Source organism: Giraffa tippelskirchi, chromosome Y (genome assembly GCF_054371585.1).
Source record: "Giraffa tippelskirchi isolate mGirTip1 chromosome Y, T2T-mGirTip1v1.2.pri, whole genome shotgun sequence".
NCBI lineage: Eukaryota > Metazoa > Chordata > Mammalia > Artiodactyla > Giraffidae > Giraffa > Giraffa tippelskirchi.
The window spans coordinates 11,114,663-11,140,435 of NC_137290.1; the positions used below are offsets into that span (position 1 = coordinate 11,114,663).

Here is a 25,773-nt window from a genome sequence, read left to right on the forward strand (position 1 = left end):
GAGCTGAAAGACAGCCCTGGGAATGCTCCTTGGGTGCACTTACTGTGTGCCTACTGTATGCCAGACTCCTGAGGTCCTTTTGATACCCAGTTAGCCGAGCTGCAGCTTCCCAGTCCCAGCACTCGGTGTCACAGGTTTTCTAGTTTTAGAGGGGGGTAAACCCCAGGTACCATGAGCCCTGCCCTTGTCCTTGCCAGGCACCATGACAATCGCTCACCCCAGATCACAAGCTCAGCATTGGAAGGAACCAGCAGACAGGCATTGTCAACATGTCCCCTTGGATATTGGGGACCTGGAGATGTGGGGAGGGGATGGAGCTGTCTGAGTCCACCTGACCTCTGAGTCCAGACCCAGGCCCCCTGGCTCCGCCGCCCAGGCACTGACTGCTCTCTCTCCTGTCTGCAGGCAGGGCCTGCCACGTCATGATGCTGCCTCTGAGCACCATCGAGGACAAGGAGACCAAGGAGGCGCAGATCAAGCCTCCAGAGAAAGGAGGTGAGACACACGTGGGGTGGAAAGTATAGGCCGGTGGGAGTGGGGAGGGTCTAGGGCAAGGGTGATGAGGAGGGGTTGACCCTGGAGACTGGACCAGTCCCAAGTGTCTCCTCGTGTCTCCTCCTGGGGTGGGGGGCCCTGAGGACACCCAGGATGGAAGTCACTGACATCACCTCATGTCAGTGTGTCTGTCACTCCTCTGCTCAGAGTCTGCAGCCTGCAGCAGCTGTCCTCACCTCTCTGTGCCTCAGTTTCCTCATCTCTAAAGTGGGACAATGATAGTATCCATCTCAGAGAGTCATCATGAACGATCAGTTAAGCTAATACATGTAAAATAGGAGAGTGCCTGGACGTGGCAAGTACTCAGCACATGTTAGTGTCTGTCACTGGCTTCATGATAAACATACTGAATGTCTCAAGCATGGCAGCTTCAATAAACCCAACTGCTGTCTCTCTCAAGACTGTGGGCTGTGTGTGAAACTCCCAGGGCTGGGGCAGTGCAGCTTGGTGCAGTTGGGCAGCCAGGGTCCTTTGACCTCGGTGCTCTGTGCCACGTGGCTGGAGAGGGCTCACCCTCCCACATACACCCAGTCCATATTCGGGGCAAGGTGGGGGATGAGGAGAGGGGAAGACACGCTTCAGTCCTTCAAAGGGCGACTCCTACAAGAAGCCCGGATCACTGTTCCTCACTTGGCCAGAGCAGGTCACGTGGCGACAGCTAGTTGCAAGGGATGCTGGGAACTGTAGTCCTTAGCCATCCAGTAGCTTCTGTTACTATAGCAAAGGAGAATGAATAATGTGTCCACCTCTGACTGGGGGTGTTACGTTAATTTGTCCCCAGCACATGTTGTGATGAACACATGAGTGAATAAATGTATTCTTCAATTCTGTATTTCTCCTCCATGGGCCAGAATCTCCTCTCCTCTGTTTTTTTATGCAGATAATTAGAATGAGGACGTTTTCTTGGGTATTGACCATGCGGTAGGCACCAACCCAGTGTCTTTACACATGTCGATCCCCTTAATGCTCACGACCACGTGGCCAATTCTGTTATTCTGTCTCTTTCTGAGATAAGAGAACAGAGGCACAGAGTTCCTGTCGCTTGCTTCAGGTCACAGAGATCATAAGGAGCCAAGCCAGGATTCAAATCCAAGGAGGCTGACTCTAGAGACTGTGCCAACAGGACTTAGCAGTTAAACAACAACAACAAGCCTCTGTATCAGACTCCTTTGGTGGCAAGCAACAGAAACCCTGATTCAGGGCCTTTGCACTGGCTGTTTCCTCCCCCTGCAGTGCCCTTCCCCCAGGGTTTTTCTGTTGTTGATTCAATCAGCATCTTTTCCAGTTCTTCCTTGCATTCAGGTATTGTTGACTTCACCGCTTATGAGATATAATTTATGACAGTTCTTTGGTGCTGGCTGACTTTAAGATTATCACCAGTTTCCAGCCCTCTGTTACTTGGGAAAGCACCCACTCATTTCTGAGAAGTCAAATGATCACCCATGAGCTTCAGCACTTCAACAATTTGGAAGACTATAGAGTGAGTTTTCTCTTTAAGATAACGCGTGCATTTCACAAGAATCCCAAGTCATAACAAGGTGTATTCATTAAAACAAACAAACAAAAAGCCTCTCTCTCTTTCTCTACCTTCTACTTTTGAAGTTTTAATTTTGTGGATATTTATAATCTATTCATCTTGAGAAATTTCTTTCAAAATTTTGCCTTGAAACACCAGATTCCAGGGGTACAAGCACATATCCTTCCGACTAATTAAAGGAAAAGCAGGAGAGTCGGTGAGGTGGTGAAACCCCTGGAACTCTTGTGCATTGTTATGGAAGTGTGAATTGGTGCTGCTCTTTAGGAAAGTAAACTGGTGGCTGGCATAACTGCACATATGCATGTCCAACCCCAACAACCCAGTACTTGGGTATATTCTCAGTAGAAATGCGTATTAAGCTAACAGAGGGTGTGTACGAAGATGTTTCACGACACCTCTCACACTGTTGGTGGGAATATAAACTGGTGCCGTCACTCTAGAGAACAGTGTGGAGGTTCCTTACAAACTAAAAATAAAGCTATCGTATGAGCCAGCAATCCCACTCCCAGGCACGTACCTGAAGAAAACTCTACTTGGAAAAGATCCATGCATCCCTATGTTCAGAGCAGCACTGTTTACAACAGCCAAGACATGGAAGAAACCTCAGGGTCCATCAGCAGACGAACGGATGAAGAAGATGTGGTACATATACACAACGGAGTATCACTAAGCCATCAAAAAGAATGAAATGATGCCATTTGCAGCAACATGGATAGACCTAGAGATTATCATACCGAGTGAAGTCAGGCAGAGAAAGACAATTACCTTATGATATAGCTTATAGATGGAAATTCATACAAATGGACTTAGGAAACAGAAACAGACTCGCAGACATAGGAAACACACTTATACTTACTGAAAGGGAAAGGGGTTGGGGAAGGGATAAATTAGGCCTTTGGGATTAGCAGATACAAACTGCTACATACAAAAATACATAAGATCCTGCTGCATAGTCCAGGGAGCTCTATCTGATATCCTGTAATGAAAACCAATCTGAAAATTCATACATATTTCTATCCGAATCACTTTGCTGTGCACCAGAAACTAATACAACATTGTCGTAAATCCACTATACTTCTATAAAACAAAACCAAAAATTAACTCATATATATACACGTGCTGTCGCTTCGGTAGTGTCTGTTCTTTGCGACCCTATGGACTGCAGCCTACCAGTATATATAGGCTTCCCTCATGTCTCAGACAGCAAAGAATCTGCCTGCAAAACTATAGATTAACTCATATATATAGACTCAGTTCAGTTCAGGCCAGTTGCTCAGTCATGTCCAACTCTTCACGACCCCACGGACTGCAGCACACCAGGCCTCCCTGTCCACCACCAACTCCCAGAGTTGACTCAAAGTCACATCCATCCAGTTGGTGATGCCACCCAACCATGTCATCCTCTGTCGTCCCGTTCTCCTCCCGCCTTCACTCTTTCCCAGCATCAGGGTCTTTTCAAATGAGTCAGTTCTTCACATCAGGTGGCCAAAGTATAGGAGTTCTAGCTTCAGCATCGATGTTTCCAATGAATCTTATGTATGTGTGTGTCTGGTATATATATATATGTGTGTGTGTGTGTAAACTTTACATATATACCTGCATATGTATAAAAAATGTTCCTGACAGGTCCATTCATAACAGGCCCAAAGTGCCAGCTACCCAAATACCTACAGCATTTCTCAGGTTTTGTGCTGGGACTCCATTTGATTAAGTTCTGACGAGAGTCTATCCTGAAGGGTAAGGACCATCTTCAATAAACAGGCCAGGTGGGGTGTGTTACTACAAGTGTGTGCCCATTCCAAAAGACTGTCGCTTGCCACCATCTTGGGGGTTTTGTGAGTGGGCCATTGTGAGCACAAGTGAGTGTGTGGGTGTTTGGGAGAGGGGTCCACGCAAGCCTGGGTGTCACTGTGCATTTGGTGAGTCTGCAGGGCGGGACCTCAGCCCCTAGGCCTCCGCGCCCCACCCCCGGGCATCCAGGCCCTTGTGTCTCTGCAACTCAGGAGTAGAACACAGTTCTTTGCTGGCAAGGCCACGTCCCGTTTCCTGGAAGCCCTGGGCCCCGGCGGGTCCAGGTGGGGGAGTGGAGGGGAGGGACGGGTGTTGGGTACCAGGGGGAACCCCCCCGCCAGGGAGTCAGGGATGCCAGAACGCTAGGCTCACAGAGGGGGTGTGAGGCCAGAATTTCCAGTCCTCCGACCCTGATGACAACAAACTTGTTGCAGGCAATTTTAAGCGCTCGATCTGAGCACCCGTGTGGGCTCGGGGTGCGCGGGGTATCTTGAGCCGCTCCTTCCGCGCTTTTGCCCTGGTGGCTCCCAGGCACGTTTGGAGGACCCCCGCCCCACGCGGGACGCCCCGGTCCAGCACTGCGCCAAACCCCACCCCACCCAGACTCCGTGCCCCTGGGCACCCGTGCCAAGTCACAGCCGGGTTGGGGGCAGCGGGGGGCAGTCCCGCGCCGCGGCTCTGAAGGGTAGGGGACGGTGCTCAGGGCTGGGGGGCCGAGGGGACCGGGGATGCAGGGGGAGGCGCTTGCAGGCGCAGAGCGAAGGCGAGGGGGCGCCCTGGGAGCGCGTCTGCGGGTGCGGGGTGGTCTCGAGGGGGCGCGGCCCGGCAGCCTGGGAGGGGCCGGCCGGCTGGGCGGGCGCGCGGGAAGGCCCGCGTCTCTCGGCCGGTCTGGCGCGCCGGCCGCCTGGGCTCCGGCGGAGGCCTGCTGCCACCTAGCGGCGGGAGGCGGGGGCCGGGCCCGCGGCGGCCGGCGCGGAGGGGCCCTCGCGACTGTGTTTTCCCGGCCAGCGGGCAGCGCGGGCTTCAGTCCCGGGGCCACAGCAGGGACTCGGAGACCCCGCGCAGCGGGTGGTGGACGAGGTCTTGCGCCCCTCATCCCCTAAGAACAATACAATTGCCGTGTAGTCGCTCAGTCGTGTGCCACTCTGTGCGACCCCCGTGGACTGCAGCCCCTCAGGCTCCTCTGCCCAGGGGCTCCTCCAGGCAGGCATACTGGAGCGGGTGGCCATGCCCTCCTCCGGGGGATCTTCCCCACCCGGGGACCAAGCCCGCGTCTCTTGCATTAGCCAGCAGGGTCTTGAGCCCCGTGCCACAGGCGAAGCCTGAGTGACACGGACTCAGGAAGAAGTTTTCACTTTTGCAACTAGGTATGAAAGAAGCAGAGGCGGCTCTGACATCCCCCAGGGCGTCGCAGCGGGCGTGGGCGCAGCGCCACACTGTTTCTGTTCCCAAGCCGGGAGGGGGCAGCAAAGGGATTGGCGGCGAAGGAACTGTGGCTGCATTCTAACTCCCGCCGGAGATGTTCCAGGTGCAGTCACCCAAAGCGGGACCCTGAATCCTTGAGCTGAACCCCCTGAGGAGCAGAGAACAGGGTGGCCTGGGAAGCAGAGCGGGTGCAGAACCTACGTCAGGCGTCAGCTGCCACGTGTGTATTTTTAAACAGGGACTAGGGACTCCTGGTTTCAGCAATGCCATCTGCTTCACGGTGGTGTTCAGTGCAGGGTTTCAAGTCACCTAGAGGCACAGCCTCCTGAGATGAATGTGAAGTCACGACTGGGGAAATCCTCGAGGGCCTTCGGAAATGATGTCGCCCTGCTTTCAGGAGGAATGAGGCCCGAGGGGGAGACGAGGGCCTGGGCTCACGTGCTCGCAGGTCTCCCTCCTGCAGGACCTGCGGGTGTCCTCTCCCCAGGGAGTCCGGGGAGGGACTCCTTTCACCAGCCTCCTGGCAGTCTGGGTTTGGTTTGTCCAAGGGAGGGAAAAAGGAACTCATGTTTGCCACCTTTGGGCCAGGTATCAAAATGGCCTTTCTGAGAATGGATTCACGTTATCTGTCTGACTGAGGCCCTTCGCTGTACACCTGGAGCTGATCCACAGCACAGACCTGCACAACAATCCCCAGCCTCCCCAGCCAGCCAATCTCTCCCCAGGGAGAGATTCTTGAATGTCTCAGCCACCAGGGAAGCCAGCAAGTTAGGTACATAGACTGCAAATCCTAGCCCCTCTTTGAGGCACTCACCTCCGGGTGCTTCCCTGTGTCTCACACTAGACAAAACACATGCTAATAAATCTTTGTCGATTTGGCTCTCATTCACCTGTCTTGGCTCAGTTTCTTTCACAGAAGTTGGGGTCTATATACCTAACTTATTTGGGGGAGGGCAGAACACTCCCCTCTCTCTAGACACCAGACAAGTTTTCTGTGGATTCCCAGGCTGCCGACACTTCTGATATATTGGCTACAAGTTTGGGATTCCTCAATTCCCTCAAGTTCTGCTATTCACTAGAGGGGCTCACCGAATTCAGAGAAGCGCCATGCTCACAATGTAATAGTATATATATGAATATATACATTAATAGCAATTTTTATTCATTTGGCTGTGCCCGGTCGAAGTGGCAGAAGGCAAACTCTCAGTGGCAGCACGTGGGATCTAGTTCCCTGAGCAGGGATTGAACCCGGGCCCCCTGCACTGGGAGTGGGGAGGCCCCATCTCGGGACCACCAGAGAAGTCGCTGTGATGCTCCAATGCAGAGATGCACTGCACTTTGTGGTCCTCGGGGTGCCTCCTCTTCCTGCACCTCCAGGAGTGTCTCCAGGGAGGCTCATTCAAGCATTGAGGGTCCCGAGTCTCTCTTAGTGTTTCATTATGGGGGTCCCGGGTCTTTGTTAGCATTTCATTATGGAGGCTTGGTTGATTGAATCGTTTGCGACATGATTGAATTCCATCTCCTGTGCCGCCTTCTCCTTACCGGAGGTCAGGGTGCTGTTTATCGGCCACTCAACAGGGTCGGGAGGAGTCGCACAGGGCTGGGCGACTTCACTTTCACTTTTCACTTTCATACACTGGAGAAGGAAATGGCAACTCACTCCAGTGTTCTTGCCTGGAGTATCCCAGTGTCGGCGGAGCCTGGTGGGCTGCCATCTATGGGGTCGCACAGAGTCAGAAACAACTGAAGTGACTTAGCAGCAGCACGAACATTCTCAATCCCTATTCTCACGGCCCTTCAGATGTGCTTTGTGTTTGTGTACGTGCTCGGGCTCATACATGTTCAAAGATATGCACTAGACGATCACACTGTACAAAAGCATATGCTGCATAGCTCTCAGCCCACTGGGTCTCAGCTGGGAGTCGTTGTCTGTCCCAGGAGGGTGCCTGGCAGCATTTGATCACAGTTTCAGGACAGGGGATCCGTGGGTAAGAGGCAGAAGATGCTGTTTCCAGCAACCTGGGATGCCCAGGCCGTCCCCCCAGTCACCCAGGCCCCCGTGAACAACGCTCTGCACTTAAGGAGGCCTCCAGTAGACTGAGTGGGATGTGTTCTACAATTCACTTGAACATTCAGCTTTTCTATGGATTTGGGTATTTATTAGATCATCAGTTCAGTTCAGTCGCTCAGTCATATCCGACTTTTTGTTACCGCCAGGCACTTCAGGCCTCCCTGTCCATCACGAAGTCCCAAAGTTTACTCAAACTCTTCTCCATTGAGTCGGTGATGCCATCACACCATTGCATCCTCTGTCATCCCCTTCTCCTCCTGCCTTCAATCTTTCCCAGCATCAGGATCTTTTCAAATGTGTCAGCTCTTCCCATCAGCTTGCCAGAGAATTGGAGTTTCAGGTTCAACATCCATCCTTCCAATCAACATTCAGAACTGATTTCCTTTAGGATGGACTGGCTGGACCTCCTTGCAGACCAAGGGACTCTCAAGAGTCGTCTCCAACACCATAGTTCAAAAGCATCAATTCTTTGGTGCTCAGTTTTCTTCATAGTCCAACTTTCACATCCATACATGAATACTGGAAAAACCACAGCCTTGACTAGACGGACCTTTGTTGGCAAACAATGTCTCTGCTTTTTAATATGCTGTCTAGGTTGGTCATCACTTTTATTCCAAGGAGTAAGCGTCTTTTTATTTCATGGCTGCAGTCAGCATCTGCAGTGATTTTGCAGCCCCCCAAAATAAAGTCTGACACTGTTTCCACTATTTCCCCAACTATTACCCATGAAGTGATGGGACCGGATGCCATGATCTTTGTTTTCCGAATGTTGAGCTTTAGGCCAACTTTTTACTCTCCTCTTTCATTTTCATCAAGAGGCTCTTTAGTTCTTCTTCACATTCTGCCATACGGGTGGTGTCATCTGCATATGTGAGGTCATCGATATTTCTCCCAGAAATCTTGATTCCAGCTTGTACTTCATCCAGCCCGGCATTCCTCATGATGTACTCTTAGTAGATCTTAGGTATACTAATTTTAAATAGACAGCATAATAAATTATGCAAAGCATAAAATATACACATACAATAAGAGTTGCACACAGTACAATGGAATATTAGCCATTAAAAAGAATGAAATAATGCCATTTGCAGCAACATGTGTGGACCTAGAGACTGTCATACCGAATGAAGTAAATCAGACAGAGAAGGAGAAATATCATATGGCATCCCTCATATGTGGAACCTAAAATGAAATGATATAAATGAAGTTACTAGATGTCCATCAGCAGATGAATGGATAAGGAAGCTGTGGTACATATACACAATGGAATATTACTCAGCCATTAAAAAAATACATTTGAACCGGTTCTACTGAGATGGATGAAACTGGAGCCCATTATACAGAGTGAAGTAAGCCAGAAAGAAAAACAACAATACAGTATACTAATGCATATATATGGAATCTGAAAGATGGTAACGATAACCCTATATGCGGGACAGAATGAGAGACACAGGTGCATGGAACAATTTTATGGACTCTGAGGGAGAAGGTGAGGGTGGGACGTTCTGGGAGAATGGCATTGAGACATGTGTATTGTCATATGTGAAACAGAGCACCATTCCATGTTCGATGCATGTGACAAGGGCTCGGGGCCGGGGCAGTGGGATGATCCAGAGGGATGGGAGGGGGAGGGAGGTGGGTGGGGGGTTCGGGAAGGGGAACACATGTAAACCCATGGCTGATTCTTGTCAATGTATGGCAAAAACTATTACAATATTGTAAAGTAATTAGCCCCCAAGTAAAATAAATAAATTTATAAAAAAAATAAATAAATAAATGAAGTTACAACACAGAAAGACTCTCAGACTTAGAGAAGAAACTTATGCTGTGTTCTTATGGATAAACTTATGGATAACCAACAAAGTCCTACTGTATAGCACAGGAAACTTTGCTCAATGTTACGTGGCAACCTGGATGGGAGGGGAATTTGGGGGAGAATGGATAAATATATACATATGGCTGAGTTCCTTCGTGGTTTACCTGAAACTATCACAACATTGTTAATTGGCTATACCTCAATATAAAACAAAAAGTTTTTTTTTTTTTTAAGTTGTATAAAGATATGATGACTGAGTGAAATATTTGCATGGGAGCAAGAACAACGGGGGTGATATCATGTTCAGGGGGATGATTTTCCCTTTTCTCTTAATAATAGTTTCTTTCAGCAAATAAGAATCAAGATTAAAATGTGCATAAATTGCTTTTATATGATTACATATTGTGACATCTTAAATATGTATGAGTATATAATCCCTTTATCTACTCTCGCTGCTCTGATTTTAACATAAGGAGTTAGAAAACCTTTTAAGACAATGTAACCTCCTACTTATGTTCTCTTAAGAGGTGCCACTAATAAATCGAACATGAAGTTTTTAACTTTTTATTTTATATTGGAGTATAGCAAGTTAACAATGCCGTGATAGTTCCAGGCGGACAGCGAAGGGACTCAGCCACAGATACACATGTATCCATTCTCCCCCAAACTCCCCTCACATCCAGGCTGCCACTGAACACTGAGCAGAGTTCCCTGTGCTCTACAGCAGATCCTTGTTGGTTCTCCATTTTAAATACAGCCGTGTGTACGTGTCGGTCCCACACCCCCTGATCATCCCTTCCCTGCATCCTTCCCCTCAGCAACCATAAGCTGAACATACAGCGTTTCAACACTTGACTCTGTGTCCTGCCCCTGGCAGGCACCCTGGACAAGACACCCACACATAAGAAAATATTTGTGAGTTACCTTCAGCCTAGAAAATAAGAACAAGGGAGAAAAACAAGATCCAGAACAAGACATGAATTTCCAAGAAGTTGACGTGCACTTAAGGTATGTGTGTGACTTAAGAGCTGGGAGTCTCCTGACCTCTGGATGTTTCATGTGGATTCTGAGAAAAAATGTCTGCTTCTTTAATTAGATGGAAATGCACACAACCACAGAGAGCTTTGCATCAAGTCTGACATTTAGTGCATGACTCCCTGGGACCCTCCAAGCTGGGTTGTTGACCTATTTTTCCTCTGGACCCCAAGCTGTGTTAATTCCTCGATGACTTCTAATCAGGAATCAGTGATCCCTGTTGGAAATGCCCTTGTTGCTTCCCCCTTACCTCCATTCCTCCCTCAACCACCTTTATTTCTTACTTTTTGGGTTGCTGTTGTTGTTCGTCACCAAGTCACATCCAGTTCTTCGCTACCGCACGGACTGCAGCACGCCAGGCTTCTCTCTCCTTCACCATCTCCCGAAGTTAGCGCAAACCCATGTCCATTGAGTTGGTGATGCCACCCAACCATCTCATCCTCTGCCGCCTCCTTCTTCTCTTGCCTTCAGTCTTTCCCAGCATCAGGGTCTTTCCCAAGGAGTCCACTCTTCGCATGAGGTGGCCAAAGTATTGGAGCTTCAGCTGCAATGTCAGTCCTTCCAATCAATATTCAGAGTTGATTTCCTTTAGGATTGACCGCTTTGATCTCCTTGCAGTCTAAGGGACTCTCAAGAGTCTTCTAATAGAATTGTAGCCAGCATATATAAACTGCCTGTGTGGATCTCAGACACCACTTTAATCATTTGACATGTGATGGGGTTCAGGATACCTCACTCCAAAATATGGCACCTGGCATATTGAAGGTGAAGCAGTTTGAGAAAACAGCAGAAGGAAGAGGTTCACTCTCTTCCCCTTCCCCCTTCTTCCATGAAACAAGCCATAATCCCCTCATGGGAGAGGTACCCTCCCTATAGCAGGAGCAAAGGAGCATTCTTATCTCCAAAGGGTGAGGAACACTTCCAAGAGGAAGCCTAACACACAGGCCTTGCTAAGTTTCTGCCAGCTTATTACACTCACCACTTATTCCTTAACCGATCATATTCTTCCACAACTGTCCCCACCTCATCAAACCTAGTTTGAAATACTCAGGTCTGTTTCTTTAGGTCTTCATTTCCTTAGGAAGGCTCCTCTGTCACTCAAAGCATATTAAAATAAGTTGTAAGCTTGTCTCCTCTTAATCTGTCTTTGCTGATTCATTTTCAGACCCACACAGCGACCCTCAGCACGTGGAAATAAAGATTTTCCACCTATACATACTTTGATTCTTACATTTAATAACTTGCTTTCCTTTTATTGTAGAAGGACAAACTGAGGCTCAGGGAGCTTGAATGACCTCCAAATTGCAGGTTTTCAGATAAAATGCATAGAAGGGCACTTCTGGGGAATCCCCCACACCAGGGGTTTGTGAGCTGCACGTGGATACCTAAAATGTCATCACCAAATCTCAGGTCATAGGTTTTCTCTTAAGTTCTCTTCCTGGAGTTTTCTAGTTTTGGTTTTACATTTGGGTGTGTGATCCATTTTGAGTTAATTTTTGTCACAGGTATAAGGCCAGTGTCAAGAATATTAACCATTATGCCATCATCATCATAATCAACATCACAATGCATAACATAATTATTGCACGTTTCACCGTACTTTCCCTACATATCTCGAGGCCCTGATAAATGTTCTTTAGTTAAATACAAACGGCTCCTCAACACAGGAAAACATATTCTACCTTGCTCATGAAAACTTTCTCAAACCTAGTTTTGGAAAAACTGAAAAAGCATCCTATAACACTGAGAATGCTGGTTTGCTCACACAGGCTGGTGGGGGTCTGATATGCAAGCGTCTATGGAAGGCAGTTTAGAAATCTTTGTAAAAATGACACACACATTTGCTTTGTGGCTCAACAATTCCACTCAACAATTCCACACACCAGCAGAACTGCTGAAGCTCCTAGTTGTGCACAGAATACTGGAAGCAAAGGGCTGAAAACAACGCAACCACCCAGTAGTCAGAAATGGGTTAAGTAAATCAAGTCACAACAACAGTACAACAGAATTCAAATAGCTGATCAAAAACTCTAGGCATATTCTCTTTGTACTGATATAAAAAGGTCTCCAAGATAGGAAAAAATGAAGGCATAGAACAATGGGTACTGTCTGCCACTTTTTGTATAAAAAAAAGTAGGAAATGAGACTATGAGTATTTTTGCAAACTAAAAATATTTCTACTGTATTTGTACAAACAAATAGTTACATATAATATGAATCTGTGTGGCATCATGATATATGTGTTATAGTTGACTCTTTGAGACCCCCATGGACTCAACAGTCCATGAAATTCTCCAGGTAAGAATACTGGAGTGGATAGCCGTTCCCATCTCCAGGGGAGCATCCCTACCCAGGGATCGAACCCTGGTCTGCCTGCATTGCCGGTGGTTTTTTACCAGCTGAGCCACAAGGGAATCCCAAGAACACTGGAGTGGGTAGCCTATCCCTCCTCCAGTGGATCTTCCCGACCCAGGAATCGAACCAGCGTCTCCTGCATTGCAGGCGGATTCTTTACCAACTGAGCTTCCAGGGAAGCCTTATATTACTATCAAGGAAGTACTAGTATCACTTAAGTACACATTTTAAGCTACAGCATATACCACATTGTGTCACATTATAGGTTGTGTTACATCGTCACATTTCTTATTTAGAAAATATATTTTATATTTTAAAATATTTATATCTATTACAGATAAATATCTACCGAATTTATAGTATAGATATTTATAATATGTATCAATGATAATCACATGTATGTGTGTATAATGCACATATGTATATACGCACATATCTCTATTTACATATACATAAAGACACTGTGGAAGGACACTGAAATCATGTTCACACTTTCATAATTATTCAGTATAATTATTCATACATATTCAAATATTTGCACCGGTCACCTGAGTGTTCCGTGGTTTTATAGCATGAGAATTTGGTTGGTGGCACACACAAAGTGAGAAGGCTTTTCACTGCATACTGTTTATTTTGAAACCGTTTTAAACCACGTGCTAACTACTGCCAAAACTCGTAAAGCATCTAAAGGAAGTAGTCCTCCGGCCCCTCCCAGCCCTCTCTAGGCCGCGTGGTCCTCGCGGGCCCGCCCAGCGGAGCCGGCCAGAAGCGGCCTGCGTTTTCTGCGCGGCGCTTTCTGCACCGGCCGTCCCACAGGGCGCATGCGCAGACCGCTGGAAGCGCCTGCCTGGCGGGTTTGCGCTGCAAGAGCGAGGTGCAGAGGTTCCGTCAGGCGAGGGTGTCCGTCTGCGAGGTGAGCGCGCGGCGTCCAGGGCCCGGACGCGAGGGAGGGGCCCTGGGGGTGAGGGCCCGGCTCGCGGGCAAGGAGGCGCGGGCGTCCTCTCAGGGACGCCGGAGCAGACGCTCCTCTTCGCGGGGAAGTCGACGGAAAGGGAGGCGCGAAGTAGCGGCCCTGAGGGGAAGGGGTGCGGGAGGCCGCGCGGGCCAAGTCAGCTCTGAGGAGGACGCCGCGGCCTCCCTGTTGCTCACGCCCCGGCTTCCTGTCAATTCTTCCCCAGCCGGAAGGCCTTCCACCCGCCCTCCTCCTCCCGCGTCGCAGCTTCCTCCCCGTCCCAGGACCCCACAGCCCCTCCCTTTTTAGGGCCTCTTCGCTCTCACCCCCAAGAACGCGTTCCTTGGTCCCTGAGGACCCTCTCCGTCGTCCTCTCGGGCCCCTGCCCTCCCCTTCGAGGACCCCACGGGCCTTCCCCTTCAGACACACCTGTTGGCCTCCTCAAGGACTCCCGCCCTAGAAAACCCTCTTTCCCCCTCGAGGACCCCTCCCTTCCCTTCCCGTCCCCCCCCCGTTTGGAGGATCCCCCCAGTTTACCCCCTCAGAGACCCCCTGCCTTCCCCTCAGAACACCCTCCTTCCTCCATAAGGACCTCCACCCTCCCGTTCGATGATGCCCCTCAGCCCTCTTCTTCTAGGACCCCACTCTCGCTGTCCCCCACCAGAACCACCCTTCTTCGCCTTTGAAGACCCCCCGTTCCTCTCCAGACCCCCTGTCCCCTCCCCCCAGCCTCCCCCACATTCAAACTCCCCCTTTTTCTTAGGACCCCTCCTCTCCCCTCAACACAGTGCCCTCAGCCTTGGCCCTGCCATTATCCCTCCCCTCTGTCCTGCTCCTGCCTCTCTCCGAGCTCCACCCCCTTTATGTCAGAGGGGCTCCTTCCTTCAGCTCCCCCTTTACCTCCTGTCCCACCTTCCTCTGTGTTTTCCCCCTGGCTCTGGCCCACCTCTCCTCTCCCAGCCCTTACCCTCCCTCAGCCTTCCTGTGGTCCCCCACTTCTGCCCTGGCCCTGGTCCCTCCTTCCTGCCCCTCTTGCCTCAGACCTCCTCCCTCCATCACACCTCTCCTCTCTATATCCTTTCGCTCAGTCCTGGCCCCCTTCCTCTCCTTAGTTCTGCCTCTCCTTTCTGCTCCTCTGCCTCAGTCCCACCCCTTCTCTCTGGGCGCCTACTCCCTGGACACCTCTCCTAGCCCAGACTGGTTCTTCCTCTTTACCTTGCCCCCCTCCTCCTCCTCTGGTCCAGCTCTGCATTCTGCCTGGCCTTGCTTTCCTCCTTTCCCCATTCCTCAGCACTTCTCTTTTGGTGGCTCCCTTCAGTCCCTGCTTCCTCCTCCCACAGCCTCAGCTCACCTGGAATCTCCTGGCCTCCACTCCCTTCTCCCAGCACTCATCCCCATTTCTCTGAACTTTCTTCCCTACTCTGAAATCAAGGAACCCACCACCACTCATGGTTTTAGGGACTCTTTGGCTTTTTTTTCCCCCAAGTATTTAACATTAGCTGCTTTTATGCCTACTTTTCCCTCTCTGGGCGAGGAGAAGGGATTGTGACTCTCTGCTCTAGCTTGGGACCTGGCTAGCCTAGAGAAGCAGGCTGCCAGGATTTCACAGTCATTTCTGCTACTCCTTTCTCATAATCTTACGCTGCAGCCTATAGAGATAGAAATTCAGTGGGGGTATCATACATGCAAAAAAAGGAAGTAATAGCAAATTTTAAATTCATGGTAGGCGGAAAAGTGTTAAGAAAAAATTATAGTCTTCTCATTTGTTATCCCGGGACACGACTTAGCGACTTCAGTTTCACTTTTCCCTTTCATGAACTGGAGAAGTCAGTGGAAACCCACTCCAGTATTCTTGCCTGGAGAATCCTGTGGACAGGGGAGCCTGGTGGGCTGCCGTCTATGGGGTCGCATAGAGTCGGACACGACTGAAGCGACTTGGCAGCAGCAGCAGCATCATATGTTATCCCAGACTAACTTCTAGTTCGAGAGTTAAAATGTTTAAATAAAGAAATAAGAAAATATATTCGAATATTTAAGTGATCTCTGCCTTTTTCTACAGATTTGTATGATATCTTTATATGTTTTGCATAGGGATCCAGTCCTTTGTAGGATGAATGTATTGTAATGATCTTTCCTCATTTTGTATGAACTCATTTTTAAAAGGATCTTCTTAGGTGGTTCATCAATTTGTTCAGTTCGTTATGGTTTGGGCTTCAAGTCTCTTCCCTTCAGTAAGGGAACCCTTCAGTGCCATTTCTGAGATTTTTCTAGCCTGTGTCTGTGGATCTTCTCGACCTGACACTGACTGAGGCAACAACCGTTCTGTAGATGTGCAAATCTGTGTGAATATTCATTTAGGCATTTGTGTGAAATGAGCTAACTTCCTTTGATTCACATAACCTCTACTGTCCAGTTAAACTCTGCAAGCCATTTGTGAGTCTCTCTGTGTAATTTCTGCAGATCCGAAGGTTTCTGACTCTCTTCTTCATCTGATAAGACTCAGCCCACCATCTTCCACAACAGTGTGCTTTGAAGCAGCCTGCCTTTTAGAGTATCTCCATCCTTTGAAGGGTCAAGCTGTAAAAATGCTCCACGTGAAAGAGGTTTTGGATATCTCGAGGAATCCCCAGCTTGTTCATCTACGTGATCAAGAAAAAAATCCAGAAACCACCCCAAAAACAAACCCAGAGGCTCCAAGAGTTTCTCATCAAAACTTTAGGTCTTTTCAGTCCCTGTCGGTTACAGGACCTCCCCAAGCTGTGAGCCAAATCCAGGATCTCTGCTGGCGATGGCTGCAGCCAAAGATCCGCACCATGGAGCAGATGATGGAGTCAAAACAAATACACAGTCAAAGAAAAAAAAAAAAGAGGGCATGCAGTATGGGAGATATGAGGCCTGAAATTTAAATTCTGCCAAAATTTGACTGGTCTCTTAGAAACTCAAAGTTAACTAGATTGGAACTAAGGGCATCTCACTGATGATAGAAGAAAGCCATTCACTCCTAATAGCCCTTTGAATGAAACTGATACTAAAAGCAAAGCATTGTGTGTGTGTGTGTATATATATATATATATATACATATATATACACATATATAAAAATAGACAAGGGGAGAAAGGCAAGGGCACAAGACGGGGAAGTGGACCAGTGGGATGGGTTGATTACATTGAAAAATATAAAGAAGTAAATTTGAAATAAACATGAGGGTCATGTATGGCTGAATGGTGATGTATCAAGGATTATGATTAGTCCAGTTTTGTGCACCTGCATTCATTAAAAGGATTTTGAAGATGCTAATAGTAAACATGTTGGACACTTAAAATGTACTACATTCTAAATATTTTATAACAGTGCTTTACTTCTCTTAGTAGTTCTTGAGATAGGTATTACCCTCCTTCCACAAATGAGAAGACAGAGGCACAGGGAGGTTGAATAACTTAACCTGTGAACATGTTAGTTGTTCAGTCGTGTCTGACTTTTGACCCCATGGACTGTAGCCTGCCAGGCTCCTTGCCAGTGGAATTCTCCATGAAAAAGACTGGCGTGGGTTGTCATTTCTTTCTCCAAGGGATTCTGTCTGAGCCACCAGGGAAGCCCAACTTGCCTGTGGTCCACAATTATTAATAGTAATTGGCAGTCAGGATTCAGACCTCCGTGGCTGGCTCCAGAGTCTGTCATCTTATTAATCGTGGCTGTTAATACCACCTCCAGTGGACATAGGGCATATGGTCCCAGATAATCTTTAAACTTGGTCAAAGGCAGAGCCTTTGATGGAGCTCAAATTCAAGAGAAGGGAAAGAGCTTGCTAGGGTATGAGAAAGAATCTATAGAATAGTGAAAGGTACTCTTGGAAAGAGACCACAAACAAGGAAGGACTTCAGGTTTCCTGAGGGAAGGTGGTGGTTGTCTTCTAGATCCCTGAGTGAAAAAGATGTAGTAATAAGAGTTGTGGTCTTTTTTTTTTAATACCTGCTTTGTGCTCCACATATGTAATGTTTAACCCTTACAGGCGCCCATAGAACTAGAGATGATTGTAATTTTCATGTTACAATTGAGAAACTGAAGTTCTCTGGTGACTAAATGGTTGGTGAAACTAGGCCCATTGATAGAAATAAAGAGGGAACTTTTGCTTTATTTGGAAGGCACTGAAAATCCGTGGAAGCATTTAGAGGTGAGATATAACCAAACCTCTTTTCTGGAATTGCCACACTGAGCTGAGAAATGATTTTTTTGGTCTTTCTCTTGTCATAGGAAGTGCTGCTTCTGCCCATGGTAGGTGAGGGGTTGGCAGGCTACTCTCTGTGTCTGTGGGTGCTGCCAGACTGGACTCAACTCTGTGGTTATTCCTTCTCCCTTCTAGGGTTCTCTGCTCCAAACTGTGTCCTTGCAGAAGAGAGAAACACAAAACACCACCAAAAGAAGGACACAAAGATGTCTGACAGGAAGCCATTTGTTAGATCTCAGGTGAGTCAGGTTTTCTTCTGACTTAGTTCTGTAGTGTGAGGAGCTCCCCTTTCTGATTTCTAGACCTCCTGTATCTAATTAAACATCCTCATTTCCTTAAAGTCTTTACATAAACTTTACGTAACTGAGCCTTTCCCTGGCTTCTGTATCAGAATTTTCTTCTGACTCTTTGTATTTGCTTTCCTGCTTTTTCTCACACTTATTGCCACCACCACATACCACATCTTTAATATTTTCTCTCTTCCTATCTCTTGAATTAATTTTTCATTGTTTATTATTCCATTTTCTCTCCACTTTTGACTTAGTCAAAGCAACCCTCGTGTGATTTGTACTATTATTATGCTCCTTTTTGTATAAGAAATAACTGTTGTGAATTTTTAAAAATTTGCTCCTTCATGTTCTTGTTAAATCATGTTTTGAAACCTAGAAGAAGCTAACATGCTGCACTTCCTTTAGAAAAAAATTCACGGGTGGGGGGAAGCGTTTGACAATTAGGAAAAGAAAGTGTTTAAAAATGCTCCTTGAGGAAGAGCTAAGGGGAAAAGGGTTGAGAAACGTTGTTCTAGATGATCTGTTCCTGAGACTAGCCCTCTGTCCCTGCAGTGTCCGTGTCTAGGATCCCAAGTGAAGATGCCCACAGAGACGACTGAGGTAATAAAAGAAAATTTGTAAGTGGGTATATTGTGACAAACTGGGGGGCATCTGCCCCATGTAAGGGGCAGCTATGACTCAGCTTCAGCTGATGGCGCCATGTGAGAATGTGAACCCTGATCCCTAGATCTTCTGATTTTTTAAAGTGAAGTCAAAAAATCCAGCTAATAATATGAATTATACTAATATTTTGGTGTTGGCAACTAACAAATTTTGAAGAAAGAATAAAGAACACATGTGGGCCAAATAAACCCCTCTATAGAAGCTGGGCAGTCAGTACATGCTCTCTAGTTCATTGATCTGCATAATGTTTCCGTGAAAACACAAAAGATGTATATTAGTAAAATGGGTATCATGGTCTTCGGTAGTCTTCCAATACCTGCTTTTTACATCCAGCTTTCTGTTACCAAGAATGTTGCATGTAATTGTAATTAATTAGTTTGTATTACTGGATTTTTCTGAGGTGTGATTATGTGTGTGTTACTCGCCCAGTGATCATGGCATCTGATGCCATCACGTCATGGCAAATAGATGGGAAAAGAGTGGAAACAGTGGCTGACTTTATTTTTTGGGGCTCCCAATTCACGGCAGATGGTGATTGCAGCCGTGAAATTAAAATACATTTACTCTTTGGAAGGAAGGTTATGACCAACCTAGACAGCGTATTGAAAAGCAGAGATGTTCCTTTGTCAACAAAGGTCCATCTAGTCAAGGCTATAGTTTCTCCAGTAGTCATGTATGGATGTGAGAGTTGACTGTAAAGAAAGCCAAGTGCCGAAGAATGGATGTTTTTGAACTGTGGTGTTGGAGAAGACTCTTGAGAGTCCCTTGGACGGCAGGGAGATCCATCCAGTCCATCCTAAAGGAGATCAGTCCTGGGTGTTCACTGGGAGGACTGGTGTTGAGGCTGAAACCCCAGTCCTTTGGCCACCTGATGCAAAGAGCTGACACACTGGAAAAGACCCTGTTTCTGGGGAAGATTGAGGGCAGGAGGAGAAGGGGATGACAGAGGATGAGATGGCTGGGTGGCACCACCAACTCCATGGACATGAGTTTGGGTAAACTCCGGGAGCTGGTGATGGACGGGGAGGCCTGGTGTGCTGCAGTTCATGGGGTCGTAAAGAGTTGGACACGACTGAGTGACTGATCTGAAGTGAACTGAACTGAGTGACTCAGTTGTGTCTGATTCTTTGCAACCTCAGGGACTGTAGCCTGACAGTCTCCTATGCCCATGGAATTCTCTAGGCAAGAATACTAGAGTGGGTTGCCATTCATTATACCATAGGATCTTCTTGACTGAGGGATTGAACCTGGGTCTCCTGCATTGCAGGCAGATTCTTTACCATCTGAGCCACCAGGGGAGCCCCAATATCATCATACATTTATCTCTTCTACCATAAATGAGTGTTTGGGTCTTGCCTAGATTTTGGAGGTTAGAAGACAGTACACATGAGCAGATATACCTAGGAATAGGTACATTTCTGGACCCAAAAGTGGTTTACCCATTTACATTTCCCTGGTGGCTCAGACGATGAAGCATCTGCCTGCAACGCGGGAGACCTGGGTTCAATCCTTGGATCGAGAAGATCCCCTGGAGAAGGAAATGGCGACCCACTCCAGTACTCTTGTCTGGCAAATTCCATGGACGGGGGAGCCTGGTAGGCTGCAGTCCACGGGATCGCAAAGAGTCACACACAACTGAGCTCACACACAACTGAGCAACTTCACTTTTAGCATCTTTTAAGAGGTCTCAAAAGCCCACATTCTAAGATTTTCGTTGGTGGCTCAGTCAGTAAAGAATCTGCCTGCAGTGCAGGAGATGGAGGTTCAATCCTTGGTCAGAAAGATCCCCTGGAAAAGGAATGGGAACCCGCTGTGTAGTATTCTTGCCTTGGAAATCCCATGGACAAAAGAGCTTGGCTACAGTGGATGGGTCTCAAAATTTTGAGTCAGGCACGACTGAGCAACTACACCACCACCACCACCAACAGTCCCCATTCTAGACAGTATTTGGTATTGTCAAACTTCTTAATTTTTGTCAGTTGAATGGGTGTAAAGTCATACTGTGTCATTTTGAAATGCATTTTCTCATTATAATAAGATTGTCTATCTCTGCATATTTATGCACTGTTTGTGTTTTGTGGATGAGTCACTGAGGCTTAACCTAGCCACACTGACCGAGCTATAAGAGAGAACCAGAACGTAAACCCAACTGTCTCTTTTTCCTGAGACTGGGGTATACTGCTCAACTTTTATTTGCATTTTTCTCTCTTTATTAAGGAACTTAAAAGGATCTTTCTCCTCCCACACAGATCTCTAGAAATTCGCAGCAGGAGCTGTCTTAGAAATAGTCCCACATCTCTCAGACTTCAAGACAAAAGAAAGATATGCTTATTTTTTCTCTTTCTTTTCTATGTTTTAAATTATGAAAATATGATAACACATTTACAGGAGGCTTGGAGAGTTCACAACAAAGTTCCATATAATTCCACTATGTGGTGGTTGGTGGTTTAGTCGCTAAGTCATGTCCAGTTCTTGTGACTGCATGGACTGTAGCCTGCCAGGCTCCTCTGACCAGGCAAGAATACTGGAGTGGGTTGCCATTTGCTTCTCCAGGGGTCTTCCCGACCCAGGAATCAAACCTGAGTCTCCTGCATTGCAGGGAGATTCTTTACCAACTGAGCTATGAGGGAACTATGAGGGAAGTCCTACTATAAATTACAATTAATGTTTAAGTAGATAAATTAAGGTTTTTAGTTGGACTTTCAATATCAAACTCAAAATTAATAGAATGAATAAAAGTAGAAGTCTGTGGTAGATCTGAAAGCAGTACGAACAAATTCAACATACTTCAGATTTATATAGTTTTCACACAACAAGAGAATCCAAATTCTGTTCAAGTTCCCATAGACTATAAACTAGGAGACCCTGGAACATATCCAGGGAGATAAAGTGCAAAAATGTCATGGCCTGAGGGTATTGAAATCATATACAGTCTGTTCTCGTATCACTGTGGAATTATGTTAGAAGTTAATACCAAAAGATGTTGGAAAATAACCCACATATTTTCAAGTGCAGTGTGATGTTTCCCAAGAGAGATCTTTGACTTAGCCATCGAAAGCCTCTATAAAGTTAGAAGACTGAAAGAAACAAGAGGGTGATTGCAGAGAAGAAAACATTTTAATGAGAAAGACTTAAAGGAAAGAAACCCTTGTAGGTCCCTGAAACCTTTGGATTAGAGTCTTTCTGCTTGTCTGAATGTGTGCTTCATGGTCAGTCCCCTCTTATCAGATACCTTTCCCCCTCTTTGGGATAATTCCGGATTTCAATCATTTAGGAGTATATCTGGTATTTCAGGAATTGGTAACTTTCAAGGATGTGGCTGTGGACTTCAGTCCAGAGGAATTACCCTACCTCAGTGCTTCTCAGAGGAAGCTCTACCGGGAGGTGATGCTGGAAAATTACAGGAACCTGGTCTCCCTCGGTAAGCTGTGATGACCAAAATTGTTTCCAGACATTGGCATATGTCCCTAGTGGCAGAATCTTTGGAAACAGGCTTTATTTTTCTTGTGTGTAAATTTGCACTTGCCTGTTATCTCAGAGCCTTTAGAAACCAGGCTGGGAGTTCCTGAGGGTACAAGACAGAACCCCCATGTTATAAGTCTCCTTCTTCAACAGGGTACCAGTTCCCTAAACCTGACATTATCTCACAGCTGGAAGAGGAGGAGTCACGTGCTAGGGAGGAAGACGGGAGTGCAGTGACATGTCCAGGTGAGCAGTGAGACCGGGATCTTGGGGAGACAACCCTGCTTAGTGAGCAGGGGCTGGGAGCTGGTCCTCAGAGCCCACTCAGCTTAGGCAGAGGGCCGGTAGGTGCTTTCACCTTAGGGGCTCGTGTGGCCACGCCAGATCATGCTCACTCAGTACTACTTTTATCTCCTCTCTGAAGCTCATCTCTTCCTCTCCTGCTCAGCTCCAGGGAGGCCAGTTTCCCTATCCTCTAATGTTCAAGCCCCTGCATTCATTTGTGCCTTTCCCCTGACAGCTAGAAATCAGAGGTCTTTCCTCTGTCACTGAGACAAGCGAAAACCTTGGTGTGATACCACTGCTCTTTCCAGCCCTCAGGGAGTTGACTTTATAAAGCACACATCAGGTTCTTACCACTCCCAAAAGAAAATCCAGACTTCTAGCAAAACATTTAAATCCGTCCCAGCCTGGCCCAAAAGTCACATCCAGCTTCATCTCTCATAGGTACTCCTAGTAGAACCCTATATTGCTGCTCCCCAGGACTGTGTACTTCCATAGTCAGTGTCTGCTCAGAATAAGATTGCCGCCCATTTCACTGCTTGCTGAGCCCTAATGCCTTCCCCTGCCTGATCTTTTTCCATTCCCAGATGAAATTCCCCAAACTCTCCTTTTGTACATTTATAGCCTGATTAGAGTCTTTGTACAGACTTACGAACATCCAGGTGGATGATGCTTTGCTCGGAATCAGCGTTTAGTAAATGTTGAATTGAATGGGTAAAACGAGAGATTGGGAGCCAAGAAAAGAGTTGGAATTGTGTTGCTTTATTCTGAGTGAGAAGGTGTTGACCGGTGTACTCCAGTGTTTTCCCCAATAGTCCTACAGAATTATGATAATCGGGGTTCTTTACAAAGAAAAAAAAACCAAAAGTGTTGCCTAACAAGATCAGTTCGAGAAATGCTACCTCTTACATTTCCCTTCTTTGACATTTGAGATGCTGCTTAAGGGATCTGAAGAGTCCTACAAGAGTGAAAGCTGACTTGCATCGTACGGTATCTCCTGGATTGACCTGACAGTAGAATCCCTTTATGGCCACAGTTGTATTAGTTCCTCCAAAGTGCAGTGATGTACCAAGCATGGTCTGGAAGTTGCAGCCAAACCCCAGTCCCCCCTCTTTCTCTGGTTTCCTTCTCATTCTCTTGTCAGTGCCTCTGGCATCTTTGTCAATGTTCAGTCCTCCTAGATGGTCTTTGCTGCCTCACCCTCACCTATCCTTGCTTACTGTCTTCTTTATCCTTCTCCCATTCTCTCCTTAGGTTCCTGGAAAACTCTCAAACCTCTGTACTAACGCGTCTGTAATGATTGGTCTCTTTCTTCTGTTTCTACTATAATGATGTTTTTCTCTGAGTAAAAAATAGTAGAGGACCTTTTACATTTCTTTTAGGTTGCGAGGACCAATCTGAAACCAAAGATCTAACTCCAGAGCAAAGCCTGCCTGTAGAGAAATCATCCTCGGGGGCAAGAATAGAGGATTTGGAGGCAGGTGACTCCTTGTGTGCCCACACGAGAGAGTCTTGTGCTGATGTTCTGCTGGAGTCGCACCAGGTCAAGCCGGCAGAAGTTTTGAGTCCCACAAATATGAGTGACCCCAAGACCCTCACTCAGGAAGGAAGCCACGAGGGTGATCAACTAGAGAAAAGCTCAGAACTTAAGAAACCATCGGAGAGTCTGCTAGGAAATGGTCCCCGGGAGCACAGTACTCTTGGAGTCTGCACCAGGTCCTGCCTGGCCCACAACTCGTTTTTCCTCCAAGAGAACAAACACTATAGATGTGAATTTTGTGGGAGAGACTTCAGTACCCGAGGAGGCCGGGAGAAGCACCAGCAAATCCACACGGGGAAGAAGCCCTTTGTATGTAAACGGTGTGGGGAGGACTTCTACCTCATGCCGCACCTCAGCAGGCATCAGAAGACTCACTGGGATGGGAAGTCCTTGACCCAGCGTGCAGATGTCTACGGCCGCATGAGCGTTCAGAGGGAGGACTGCCATGAGCGTCTCGAGTGCGGCAAAGCTTTCACCCAGGCTGTGCATCGTCTCCAGCATCTCAAAGCCCACGAAGCAGCAAGAGCCCTGCCATGTGAGTTACCCCGAGACAAGATGTATTTGATTCGATATAAGCGGCAGCACGACTACGTTGGAAAAAGAGCCCGTCAGTGTTGCGACTGTGGCAGAAGGTTCCGTCAAAGGTTGCACCTCATCCAGCACTACAGGATTCACGCTCAGGAGAGGCCTTACCAGTGCCAGCTGTGTGGGAAGTGTTTCAGCCGATCCTCCTGCCTCACTCAACATTACCAACTCCATTCTCAAGAGAAGCCCCTGGAGTGCCATTACTGTTGAAACACGTCCAGTCAGAACATTCTCAACCTCTTAGGCTTTCTCCTGGAGAGAGACCCTTGGAGCGCTCTGAATGAAAGAAGGTCTTGCACCAGCCCTCCCACCTTGTTAACAACTTGAAAACGTGTCATGGTGTAGTCAGAAAACAGCAAGCGGTTGCAAGGGGATAGAACAGTCTTTTTGCAGACGGACAGTCAGCACGTGTGCCAGTCACTGAAGCAGAAAACCTTACAGGGTATTTTTGTCACATGGGAAAGAAGCCGATAGATTTTGTCCTTCTCTGGTGGTGTCCATAGAACAGAGAACCTCGATTTTGACATCCCGACAAAAAATGTGTGACTGGCAGGTGTGCTCCAGACAGGAACTCTGTTGCCTGAATTTTTACAGAAGTATTGACCTACAATATCTTTACCACATGGGATGCATCAGCAAAGGGCATCGTAAAAAAGTGTGTGAGGTGTACCTATGGTGATAATCCACAAAGCTGAAGTAATTGGTAATGTACTTACATAGACGTTCATAATTTTGAAAACATTGCCATGTGTTTTATTTGATCTCTTAAGGAATGCTGCACTGCACCTGTGTTGAGGATATTTATTTCATATGTACAGATAGAGCAAACTTGAAACTCCAGGTTGTCATTTGATTTCACCTGGGTTGTAAGTGATGGGGCAAAAACAGAACCCCAGCTTGGTTTGGTTCGATTGTTTGGTTTTTGAGAGTCCCTGAGATACTTATTTTAAATCTTGATGCTCAACCCAGGTTTGTTTTCTTCCTGCCACATTCTCTCTGAAGAAAAGTAACATCTGTACTGACCGAAGCCACCTTTCTTTTTAGTAATTTCAATGTTATTTCATGTTAAATCAGATGGGGACACTTGTGGTATTAGGGGGTCAAAAAGATTTTTAAAGTGAAATTCTCATAGCCATTTCTCTTACAATTTAGAATTAGATGAATTTTGGGGACACTGATCAGGGAAGTA

The 25,773-nt window shown here is 47.0% G+C and overlaps 1 protein-coding gene across 1 annotated transcript; it reads left to right on the forward strand.

Moving 5' to 3' along the window:
• The first annotated feature begins 422 nt into the window (after positions 1–422).
• Positions 423–25,327, forward strand: LOC145537698 (zinc finger imprinted 2-like). Its single transcript, XM_081568546.1, has 8 exons — positions 423–495; positions 983–1,103; positions 13,311–13,498; positions 17,898–18,001; positions 18,605–18,652; positions 22,010–22,136; positions 22,331–22,423; positions 23,842–25,327. The coding sequence occupies exons 1-8, from the start codon at positions 423–425 to the stop codon at positions 24,792–24,794; spliced, it is 1,707 nt and encodes a 568-aa protein (XP_081424672.1). The 3' UTR covers positions 24,795–25,327.
• The last annotated feature ends 446 nt before the right edge of the window (positions 25,328–25,773 follow it).